The 12,607-nt window shown below is 38.5% G+C and overlaps 1 protein-coding gene across 2 annotated transcripts; it reads right to left on the reverse strand.

The window, feature by feature from the left end:
* Positions 1–7,825: 7,825 nt before the first annotated feature.
* S100Z (S100 calcium binding protein Z) lies at positions 7,826–11,718 on the reverse strand. 2 transcript variants are annotated; one of them, XM_050944617.1, is made up of 3 exons: positions 11,681–11,718; positions 11,117–11,276; positions 7,826–9,102 (listed from the first exon to the last, which is right to left on the reverse strand). In XM_050944617.1, exons 2-3 carry the CDS (start codon positions 11,255–11,257, stop codon positions 8,932–8,934), a joined length of 312 nt encoding a protein of 103 aa, XP_050800574.1. In that variant the 5' UTR covers positions 11,258–11,276; positions 11,681–11,718; the 3' UTR covers positions 7,826–8,931. The 2 variants fall into 2 exon arrangements, with proteins under 2 accessions (XP_050800574.1, XP_050800575.1); XM_050944618.1 differs by lacking the exon at positions 11,681–11,718 and adding an exon at positions 11,627–11,647.
* Positions 11,719–12,607: the final 889 nt, after the last annotated feature.

Consider the following 12,607-nt stretch of genomic DNA (forward strand, 5'->3'; position numbering starts at 1 on the left):
AGAACTTTTTATCTAGGTATTAAAGAGGTTTCCTAACAGTGTATGCTTGAACATATTAAGCCCATGATCACTTCCTTTGAAATCAATGGGAGTTTTACCATTGACTTCAAATGGGAGCAGCAGCAGCGCTTTTATTAAACCAATTAATGAATACATTTAAAATGTTCCTTTCTAAAGCTTGATAACTTTATAGAAGAGTCTGTCCTCAAATAAAAGTCTTAATAGAATGTTCTTCTGTTTTCTGATCATAGTCAGACTGTCTCTAACTTTTTGTATCTACATTTCCTTCAAAAATAAAAAAACAACTTAGTATAAGGGAAAATGGAGAAGTGCTTGTTAACACTGGACTGTGTGACATCAAGGATGTGTGATGTGTCATGACGGGAGATTAGAGAAATGTCAAATGTAGATGATTTATATAGTAATGACTTAACACAGGCTAGATGGCAAGTGTTACATTAACACTATTTTTGGCACTGAATAAGAGAGAAGACTGAAGCTCTCAGTTTAATAGGTTACAAAGACTCAGGCAAACATTATATTCAAAAACTGAGATTACCCTTAGGGAACTATCACTACCAGCTCTGCTTTAACGCTGATCACTCTTCCATGACTCAACCCAAAGTCTGCACAAAGCAGTCCAAAGTGAGAAGTGGGAGTTAATGAAATTTTTTCATCTCGGGTTAAATGTACCCATGGTGGCGGAAAACATACAGTGAATGTAGCTATATGAATGGAATAAATGAAGAAGGCGTATCTCACTGTTCCAACTTCAGATTAGAAAGCTACAGGCTAGCGGCCTCTCTCAGTTCTACTGAAGTTGTTTAATTTTTAATATGGGCCTGTATGCAATAGTCCACAAGCACTGCCAGCATCATTGCAGTTGCACTTGCTTGGAGACTTCCTGCTGTTGTATCTTGCATCAAGTCATTCTGCACATCACAACACTAGAGTATTGGGTATATGCCTACATTAAATAACCAATAATCAGCACATAGAAGTATTTATGTTGTATTTGTGACCTGTAACTAAAAGTGTTGCCCAATCAAAACCAGGTTCATTTCCCATTTAAAAATCATTGTTGACTTGGCTCCACATTCAGTGTCTTGAGCTCAGGCTGTGCCACGGCAAAGACATTTCTGCCGAGGCATGTCAAGGAGATGGGTTGTTTTCTTCCTTTTTGTTTCAAAGGCTGACAATTTCTCAGCTGAAACACCTGTTGTCCCTAATGGGAATTGGCTTGAGTATTTGTGACTCAGATTATTTTGGAAGGCAAAAACTGGGATTTGCTACCAGTGGTGCTAGATACCATGGTGATGGGTGCATTAGATAAATGTAGAGAGAGGACAGATTTAATCAAGCACTCAATCTACATCCAGATAGATAGTATGTCACTCGCATGAGTGACATACTGAATACCTAAGATCCTTGCTGTGCTGTTTATTTTCTCCTAGATGCCTTTTCTTCTCCTTCAACATTCCCTTGGTTCTTTTTTGTTATTTCTAGTATTATAGTGAGCATTCTGGTCAGAATTATACGCTGAATACATTCGAACAAAATTGTTGGCATACTTCATGTAAACATATTTCAGATTGTTTGCCAGCTATCTGGTTTGACCAGGCCTGACGCGCTCTTCACTATCCATTATTTATAGCGGGTGACTGGTCACATTATATTGTTTCTGCTTCCTGCCTGAAATGTGTATAAATGGAAGGCAGGAAATCAAAGGGATGTCCAGCTGCCCATGCAAAAACTTCTTGAAACTAAAACAAACAAAAAAAAATCACTCATGAATGTCCACAGAAAATAAAGAGAGTCACAAATGTCCTTATCTGGAGCTGCATAATGTATGTTCTCACTCAGCATTCTCAGGCACTTGCCCTTTTCCAGTGCTTCCTGAGATATGCCCTTATTTGGCACAGCTTCTTCCACATTCCCTGAGATCTGTCCTAACTCAGCATTTCCCCCAGCAAGTCCTCACGCTGCATTTCTACGTAAGGTGTCTCCTGGGTCATAAAATTGTTTTATAGTTTAACATTGGCAGTTTAGATGCAGGGTTTTAGAGATGAATATTTGATAGCTGTATTCTGAATAGCTTGAACTGAAATCCCTCCAGCATGTGGAAGCACGATTTATAATTTAAAACTAGTTTAAAGTCCTTGGGCCATATCCTCAGCTGATATTAAATGGCGTTGCTCCTTTGACTTCAGGGGAGCCTGAAGTTTTACACCAGCTGAGGATCTAGTTGCTAGGGCTAAATTCAGCCCTGGTATAAACAGGTACAGCTCAAGCTACCTTCACTGGCAGTTGTGCCTGCTTATGCTAGGCTGAACTGTGTGTCTCGAGAAAGTGACCTGTTTTTTTAATGTATTCAGTTCCGTATGCTTTGGGTAGTACCCCGGTTGCTATCCAGTCCACGTAGCCTGAGATATTGCAACTCTTAGGAGAGGTTTTAGAGTGAGCTAGTTTAGAAAATAAATTACCAGATAATAAACAAAAGATTTTCTCTCATTTCGTATTATGTGGCAGAAGCAAGATAAAGTTCACACCGTTACTGATTTTTCTGCCAAACAATATACTACTGTGCAACCGACTTAATTATCTTTGCAAGGAAGAATTCATTTATTGTTAAACTGTCAATCAAAAATGTTGTTAAGACAGGCATACGATGCCACATCACCACATAACAAATCTTCCTGTCTGTCAAGAGCCTTAATGCACATGGATCTGATTGCAGATTCAGGTTTGTGACCGATCTTTCAGCCATCATCTTCGGGCCTAAATCTGTGAGTAGCTGAGCGACTCCTGCTAGGTAATGAACTTGAGACAAGGGTTGCCACCTCTGAGGAAAAAAACTCCAGGACATCTGGATAAAACTGGACATCTGGCCATATGTACTGAGCACTCTTACAGCTCTGATAGCTACCTCAAAAAAGGGACAAACTTGGGAAAACCTGGACAGCTAGCAACCCTGCCCGGGACCGGAACATATCTCAACTTGACTATACATGCTGCATGAAGGAGACTCCAGGGAGAAAAGAATCCTTCTCTGCCAGGTTTCTCTTTTGTTGGTACTGCAGCATAGGGACTGCTATTGTCTGCAATGGAGAAGTGCCTTTTATGTTGGTTGAGGTGATGAAGGTGGATCTGTATAAATACAAATGAGCTGGAAATCCCCCTCTTCCATTCTGTCCACAGTCTAGCTCCAGCCCCAGCTTCATGCTCACATGACTGGATCCTCCACTAGATGGACTCTGCTGCGTTCAGGCCCTTTGGTAGCTGCAGAGGCACCACTCAGCAAACAAGTAGCCCTGAGTGAGGAATGCCTTTGGAGGAAATGTTTGACTTTGAAATAAGAACATTTTAAAATAATGGATTGTGCATGCTGTGATCACTATTATTATTACCTGCAGAGAGAAATACCAACATGCGTTTCCCCAAATATTTGCTTATCTGCTTATATAACTATACAATTGCTTAAACATCGGAAGGGTGAAGTAACATACTGAGAGAATGACTATACTCAGAGGCTCAGTTTTTCTGGTCTAGACAAGCTGCACTTAAAGCAGAACTGGGCAGGAGGTAGGAGGAGAGACAAAAATGGGTTTATACCATCTCTGGGAATGCTAGAGCCTGGGGATTGCTGAGGGCCTGTTCTCTTCCTCTTCTCCCCTGGAGCAACTCAGAGGAGCTTTAGGTTTATAGGGGAGAAAGAAAACTTGAAGTTGCCTATTCAGTCCTCTTTTCTAGAATCACCCTCAAAACAGATCTGTATTTAGGACAAATGACCATGTGACATGAACAAGTGTGATTCAGCAGCATTATGTACAAAAACGCAAATTCTGAAGGGCCAGATTCTGATACTGTCACACTGCATGGTACTCCATGAATATTCTCATTGAAATGAATGGGATCACTCGTGGAGTAAGGTGCTCCTCAGTATGGGTAAAGGTATCAGAGACTAGCCTGAAATGAAGTGCAGCATGGCTCCCTACCTACATAATATCACTAATGAAAATATTTAAAGGCTTGATGATGTTTCAGCTCACATTTCTTGACCACGAAAAAATTGATCAAATGAATCCTAAGCACACGCTGTAATCAATACTAACTCACTATAGCATGTATTCTCACTTGCATAACGTATTCATTTCCCAGCATGGTATCTCCTATGTTGTATAGAAGATGTCCCTTGAACGAGTGCTGCGGCAGCTACATGTCTGAAACAATAAAATGATCCCATGTATTAATTTTCAACTATTTCTTTAATGACTCAATGGAATGCAATTACTAAGAATTCTATCTATTGGAAATTGTCAATAGGAAAAATCTGCCGTGATCTCTTTAACAGCTCATTACTTGTTCCCCCTACAGCTCCAGGCTTTATGCCTTTACCATTCAAGCACCAGGTTGCTCTTGTTTATGGCTGAAAGCTGTTGTTGTCATATGATGGTTATTTCAGTTGACCTTGAACACTAATACCTCCTGAGCCATTTGACATCTGCAAGCTGCAGCAGAATAAAGGAGGTGTTGCCTTATGATGGATTTACTGGGTAAATCAGTGCCTGAAGGGACTGCTCCATTTCAAAATAGTCATTGTTACACTGATGTCATCAAGCAGCTTATCGAGATCTCTGGTTGGATATAGTATTTGAGGATGTTAAAAGGTTATTTACACAGATTTGTAGCACGACAGAATGCATTAATCCAATTATTTCCCTGACTGGTACTTAAAGTGTCATTGGAACTGAAATAAAGGTAAATGTCACTGTCTGGAGGTTTCAAGGCAATGCAATTGGTCTTCTAAATATCTGTTATGTATGTGTAATACAAAAAGAACTTCACAATAGCTAGGAAGGAGCTTGCTTGACATCACTGTAAAATTTGATCAACCTCAAATGTAACTATAAAAATATTAGACTATAAACAGTTCTTTACTTTTCTATTGATTTTCCAGATAGACTCTGATTAAAGGCATCTTTTTAGTTTGTGTTAATTATGTGTCTTCCCTGGAGCTGACAGAGTTTGGAAAAACACATGTAGCATGTTCACTTTTCAATTTAAAAAAAAAGGTCTCTCAATTCTTGAATTTAGGGCAAATTTAATTAACTTCAACAGATAAATCTTCAGTCTTAAGCGCACTCTTTCTGACTGGTCTCACTAATAGAAAGCATAGCACTATCATGTCCAAAGCAAAGTAGTAATGATTTTAACCTTCCTTTTTGAGAGGCCATGGAAGGATCTCTCATCCAACATTATGGCTGACATAATGGCTACCATGCCACTCTTCTCCCTGCAGCTTGCAGAGGAGTTGTGGTCAAAGACATGGAGCATGGCTGAGACTTCACTGCTTTCTGGCAATCCTCAGCTGCCCTAATGGTCCCTTGGTGGGGACTGATAGCTGATATAAATACACGCCTGGGGACTGGACCAGAACATAGTTAGCCCAGAGTTAGGGGTGGCAAAAGTGGCTTAAACCCCTGCTGAGGTGTGCTATACCATTTTGTTTTCTGGTATTGAACAAGCTTCAGGCTATTTTCTCCCCTGTCTGTTTGGTCTTAAGACTGAGTTCAGAAAAGGCTCTTTTAAAAGTTGATAGAACTTGACAGTTGTCTTTGCAATAAGAACTGTCTAGTGATTTACAGGGTTTATCCAGCATTTGTTGTCTCTAATCTGGAATAAATACGATTTGAGTCATTTTCTGAATCACACAAAGTTCATGTGCAAGACAGCCCCATTCACAAGAAGTTCATGCTACGCTGATCTCCTTGTAAATTCTAATCATTAGATTATTTCACTGAATGACTCCATCATGACTGCCATCTCCCATTAGCAGTAGGTTCACATCATGGCTAAGTGTGACGTGGCATAATTCTCATCAGAGTGCAGTTTGCTTCTTTTTCAGTATTTAATTAGAGAATGGCACAGGGTTTGTCAGTTTTCCCAGCTTTGAGGATTTATTTCAAAGGCCTCCTAGTTAAAACTAGTAGTGGGTAAACTAGCTTCTGGCTATTACTTGACCCAGGAAATAATTAAGTTCATTGTGACCTGGTCTAAAGATTTACACTGAGCTCCTCACTGGAGGAAGGTGAAGGACTAGGGGGACCAGTAATGTTTTGGAGAACCCAGAGGTGACCATAGCAGAGGTACTTTGTGTGACCCTAAGAACCCCTCAATGTCAGCTGGCAAGGGGGTTACAAGAATATACTGATGTATGTGTGTACATTCCAGATCATTAAAGAATATTGTGTGAGGTCTTAAATGAAAGCCAGGATCACACCAATCATTAACAGCACTATGAAATGGATGTGCAGATAAATGCAAGGAATTATATACGTATGCTGAAAATGTGTTCCTAAAGTTTGTATCAAGGCAAAGTTGGCAAATAGGTTTTTCTGCCAGATAAAAGATGATTATTCATCTATCACTTTGTTGACATGTAAATTAAGCATTATAAGCCAACACAATGGAAACCTCATTTACATAGACGATAATGGGGGCATGTGAAATCACTGGGAAGGCAACACACTGTAGAATAAGTTACAGGGGATTGTCTTGACTCTGGGCATTGACGGTGAACTTTGGGGAGTATAAGGAGAAAGCAAAGAAGACACTTCCTTATCCTGCACCTTGTAAGTAGTCAGGCAGTACAATTACATTCATGAAAACAGGATCACAACCAACAGTGGTTGAAACACTGCAAAGGAGATTTGCAGGGAGAGAAACTTCTTTAAAGAGAAGGTTAGCCTGCTTAGTTAAGGTTAATCTCTAGAAAGCGTGTTATGATTTTGTTCTATACATAACCACTCGTTTCCATAACCTTTACTTGCTATCCCTTGAATCTTTGATAATAAACTTATCACTGTTTACTATTCACTATTATATCTATCAGTGCTGTGGTATGATACAAGGAGGTGATCCTGAGTTGAATCACACAAGCTGGCATGTACACTGTTCCCATGGGAGTAGCAGACCTAGTATTTCTGAAAGTAAATTTCAGTGGATAAAGGGCTGGACAATACAGTAGAACATTTTAAAGGGGCTTGAGGCCTGGAGTGCACCTGTTGCTAATCTGCAAGGAAAAGTAAAGGCTGGCATAGCCCAAAGGAGAGTGCTTGAGTAGCTAACAGGCTAGTAGTGTCAGGGAGCTGACACTCACTTAAGAATATGTACATCTCCTTTTCACTGGAGGCAAGGGGGTAACAAGCTGACCCTCAGTACCCTAAGCACCGTCACACCTTGATTTTCCAAATAATGCTTCCTTGCTGTCATTGTGGTCTCACTGAAAATGATACTGACATGTGAGTGAGGGGGCAAGAAACCACCAGAGACACAAAATAAAAAAATTGGTAGTCACTTCTTTTTGCCATTCACCCACAGCGAATCCTCTGTGAATGCTATATAAATGTCAGTCATAGAATCACTAAACACATTGAAAAGAGGGGCAGCACATTCAGCTTCTGCTATCCCTGGACAGCCTCCAGCATTGCATGACAAGACATCTGGCGGTGACAGATTTCTTCTTCAGAGGATGCCAGCTGCCCCAAACATGGCTGATGATGCTCTCCTAAATTACAGAATGCTACTTTGATAAGGGCTTAGGTAATTGTAATGCTATATTATGTAACAAAAATCATATGAATATTACATTCACTATTGAAAGGTGTTTGAGGTTTGGGGAGGTAGAGATAAGTCAGTTATACCATTATTAGGTCATGCCCAGCCAAACAGTATCTGAAGTGACTTTTTTTTCCCTCATACACAAAGAGCAAATCATGCAGTCTTAAGCCAGATGTCTTTTATTGTAGACTAAGGAAAACAATGAAGGAAGAAAAAGTAAATATAAAGTCACGATGAGGGGAAAAACAGAGCGTCTGCAGTCCCTGGCAAGATCCTTCCACCACAACTCCTCCAGCAGGCCTCCAAAGACTCCTCCCATTTAATGATGCAGCACAAAGAAAACAGAATCACATGGCCTTATTTACATCTCTTCTGAAGACTTACTTCTTCCACCTCTCCTATAAGCAATCAGCTGACAAAGTCCTCTACTTATTTATTTAAATAATTTATCCTCTGCCTGAACTCTTTTATGCTGAGAGAAGGGGTTGAACAGAGTGGCAGAACACAATAGAACTGAAGCTGGGCAAGGTTGGGAAGCTGAAGGAAGCCATGCATTCTGTCCAAATGGATGGGAGGAAGGCATGACAGCAGCCTACCAGTGCTAGTGAAGGGAGGGCTTGAGAAATGAAAACAGAGAAGAAGGTGGCCCAAACTGAGCAGAACTGGTCCAAAAAATCATCCTTTTTTGCCTGCCAAAAAATTAAGAGTTTTCAACAGGACACTTCAATATTAAATTAAATGTTCAAGTTCAAAACTCAATGAAAGTTTTCATTACATTTCATTTCAAATTTTCCCATTCAAAAATTGTGTCAAATGAAATTCCCACCACCCCCAATTTTTTTTTTAAAAATAACCCATTTTTCATCAGGAAAATTTTGTGTTTGAAAAATTTGAACCAGCTCTAAAAGTCAGACAGCAAACTGTAGTTTCCAGAGGAATATATGCCAGTGGAGGGGGCAGCACACTAGATGTGGGGCAGGATAGATGAAAAAGGGGTGATTACAGGTAGGAGGGTGAAAACTCAGAAACTCAAGTCAAGTGAACTATCTTCTGGAGCTCTTGCCTCAGGGAAGTGATAAATGCATGATGTAAAAGCAGAAAATAAATCTAGAAAGATACTTAGGGACAGATTCTCAGGTGGTGAAAATCAGTATGGGCCCATTGAAGTCAGCAGAGACCTGCTGCTTTACACCAACTGACGACCTGGTCCTTACAATTTAATAACATTAACATGACTTAGTTTGCAGTCACAAAATGCCAATGAGTGCTAACTAAGCATGATTTAGTTACATTTGTGTCTCAGTGGTTCCTTTATTTATTATTTCCAGTTTCCTTTTGCTTTAGCTGTTCCTCCAAGAAGTCATTGCATGCTACAGTCAAAGCAGCAACCAGAATGACAAATTCATTAAAATCCACTTCATTGTCTTTATTGGTATCCAGATCTTTCATGATCTTATCAACTAGCTGGGGATCCTTTTGGCACTAGAAAGAAAAAAAAAATTAAAAAAACCAACAGATTTGTTGACCTTCAGTTTGATGTTTCTTAAATGTAGTTAGGCTTGGCAGAACTCCATTTTTATTTTTTATAATTTGACTGACTTCAGTTTATTTTTAAACATTTTTCCATTTGTATCCATTTACATTTTCTCATTGTGCACAATTATGTTTTTAAGCATTTTGTTCTATGTTTATCAATTTAAATGTTCGCAGGTATGGGATATTATGGAGAGGGTCAGACAAAAATTATTGAACCACAGTAGATGTTAATATTCAAAGAGTTAAAGCTTTACAATAGTTAAAACGCAAATTGTCAACCTCGCATGTCAAAATATACCCAGGAAGCATCCTTAAATCAAATTCTTATAAGTTCTCAAAGAACATTTTTCTTACTGTGCCTAGCTGTAACTTTTGATTATTATCAATGGAAAAATAATTTTTCTTTGGTTTGTGTGTGTATGGTGAAATTGATGATTAACAACATTTACTGATGAAAATCTAATCCTTCCAAGCCTAAATATAATCTGCCTGGATATTATTTGTATAACAGTCATAAAGTGTGTTTCATTTGCTTAAACATACACACACTAAACCCACAAGCCTTCCAGGAATTCTTTTTATATGTACTGTATCTTTAACTATTTCAATGTCTCAAATCTGTACTCAGTTTAACAAGAAAATGACTTAACTGTGGTGCACATCTTGAATGAATAGTTCTGGTATATCATAGTACAATTCAGTAATGTGCTAAAAATGTAAGTAGCATCAATTCCTTCAATCTGTTCTAAAAATTAAAAATGAAGGTGCTATGTGAAATTTTCATTAAAAGTGTCAGTATATCAATATTAACTGGGTTAAAAGCATACGGCCAGGTTTTCAAAAGAGCTCAGCAACAAATAAGCACTTAAATGAAGCAACCAGATTTGGGGAGCCGTCAAGTGAAAATCTGGCTCATGTTTATTTTAAAATAGCAACTATATCAATGTTGTTTGGGTTTTTTTTAAATGCTATTTATAATTTCAAGAGGTTATTTATATAGGACCAGATAATGCCTTCTTTTGTCACAATTGGTAGAACCTTACTTAGCAAGTACGGGTCCTACTCAATATGAGTAAGGGCAACAGAATCTTACCATAATAATAAATCAATAGCCAGGATTAAAAAGAAAATCCAGTCCAAGAAATTTCATAAATTGATTTAAAATAATCCTGCTGTTATTATTAAAGACCACAGAATTGTTAGGATTACTAAAATACAGGGAATCAATTACGTACTAGATTCCATAAGAATTTCAATTTGAATAATTTAAGAACACAACAGATGTGCATAAATAAATTCAAATCAGCAATGACTGTGAGAGCTCTTCTCAGCACTACCTCTGTTCAGTACAGATAGGGAGCTATATTTGGAACTTACAGGATTGCCAATAAACCTGTGAAGAAATGTGTGCCATACAACTGTAAGCCTGAAGAAGCCCTAAAAGAGCATGAAACATTCCTGACGCTGATCGCAATCAGTCTGCCTATGTTTGGGACTGCACAGTCATTTCCATTCACTACACTTAAAACTATCACTCTCCTCCTGAGAACAATATACCTGTATTGTATCCCAATTTTGCTGAGGGCTGGTCTACACTCAGTTCTAACTAAATTGATTAAAACTGATTTAACTAAATCATTTTTTCTACTATTTCTAGATTGTATTTGGCACTGATGTTCCTACACACAGCTGAAGAATCAGTGACTTACGTGGTTTTCATCATTCGTGACTAGTGGTTCAAAGCAAAGGTGCACATTTTAATATACTCATCAAACAAGACACTTGATATTAGTGCTTTGTCTTTGGTTCCATAAATACAATTGTCATTTGATTGTATCGTTTAGATGCTGTCACAGCATGGATTTGATTGTATAAGGAAATGCTCTTCCAGAATCCTTCAGTAGCTATTTCCCTCACCCACTAAACCTTAATTTAAAGAGATGTAGAAACTGCCTCTTACTGAAAGGAAATCAGTGAATTCGCTGGTAAGGAGCTGTTTGAGTTCTCCTTTATTCAGTTTGTATTTGTCCCCTTCTTTGCCTGAATAATGGTGAAAAATCTTGATCAAGGTGTCCATAGCATTCTCCAGCTGTGTAGGCATATTGTGGAGTGGAACAGCTCTAGGACAGAGAACAAAAATCATTGGTACTGTACATGAATTATATAGAACTCAAGCATGTGAGGAGATGGAGAACTGCCTGGTGCAGCTGTAAAACACAAGCTGTCATAAATAATGAAAAAAATTATTCATTTGATCCATACAATCAAATGGTGGCTTACACCATTAGACTATGATATTAAAACAAAACATTGTACTGCAGACATCATAGATTAGCTCTGGAAAATAAATGTGAAGGGTTAAACGAAAGCTCTACTGTGCATCCAGTATGATCAACAGGAAAACATTTGTACAGCAAGTTGAAACCACAGGCATAAAGAAAGCATATTATACCAGTACATCATCTCCTACCTGTTCAACCAAAAGAGTATTGTCAACAAGTAATGATAGCTAAATCGTACTCACATTTATACTGAGAGCTCCCCACAACACACTGATTTCCCTGATGCTCAGAGGGAAATCACCAATCATAGCAGATTCAAATCCTGGAGCATCAGCTTTCACTTTATTGGTTCCTACTGTTTTTTAAGTCACCTGGAATGAACAGGTGTGAGCTTCTGTCCCCAAGTGGCCTTCCGGGGCCTGGCTTTACTGAGCATTCTGTAAAGAGAAGAGCAATTGTATCATTAAAACAGAAGAGGGTGGAAATACAATTAGTTGCTAGGAAGCTGAGAATTGGGAAAATAACTAAAAATAAAGATCAGGTGAAGGGGAAACATTGCTTTGCGTAAACCAAGAGAGAGCTCTTACAAAGATATAGATAACAGGAAAGTCACTGGCAATATCATATAGTGAATTTTGCAGACTAGATGAAAGGTTACCAAGAAAATACACATAGGGAACACTGTAGCTAATGTCCACCTAATTTCAAAAACACATGGACACACACCTGTCTACTATAGTGATTAAGTGCTTTATTGATATCTAGACATACAGATACAAGCATACTTTCCCGAAATGGTCACAAAGAAAAGGTGTGTTTCTGATTCCATGGGTATTTGTTTACTCTGTTTAATAATTTTTTTCACTATGAACTCGTCATAAAAAAATTCATTGAAAGCAACAGAAGTGCTGTAAATGGTGCATGCAAAATATTTATTCTTTTACTGTTTGACCTTTTAAAAATGGGCCCAAGTGAAGGCCTGGAAAGCAAAATTAGAAATGACAATGACAAAGTAACTCCCTCCAAAGAAAACCACAATCTAATCTAATCTAATCTAATCTAATCTAATCTAATCTAATCTAATCTGTGTGCATTTCTAAAGCAGCACACCTTAATGTCCAGGCACTTGGTCCTGGTCAAAGAGGGAGAGGTAATTCTTTGCTAGCTAA

The sequence above is a fragment of the Gopherus flavomarginatus genome, chromosome 3, assembly GCF_025201925.1.
Source record: "Gopherus flavomarginatus isolate rGopFla2 chromosome 3, rGopFla2.mat.asm, whole genome shotgun sequence".
NCBI lineage: Eukaryota > Metazoa > Chordata > Testudines > Testudinidae > Gopherus > Gopherus flavomarginatus.

Coding starts and splice junctions, on each gene's coding strand:
- S100Z (XM_050944617.1), bottom strand. CDS start 11,257: ATGCCTACACAGCTGGAGAATGCTATGGACACCTTGATCAAGATTTTT. Junction 9,103..11,116: donor AATTCACTGATTTCCTTTCA/GTAAGAGGCAGT, acceptor TTTTCTTTCTAG/TGCCAAAAGGATCCCCAGCT.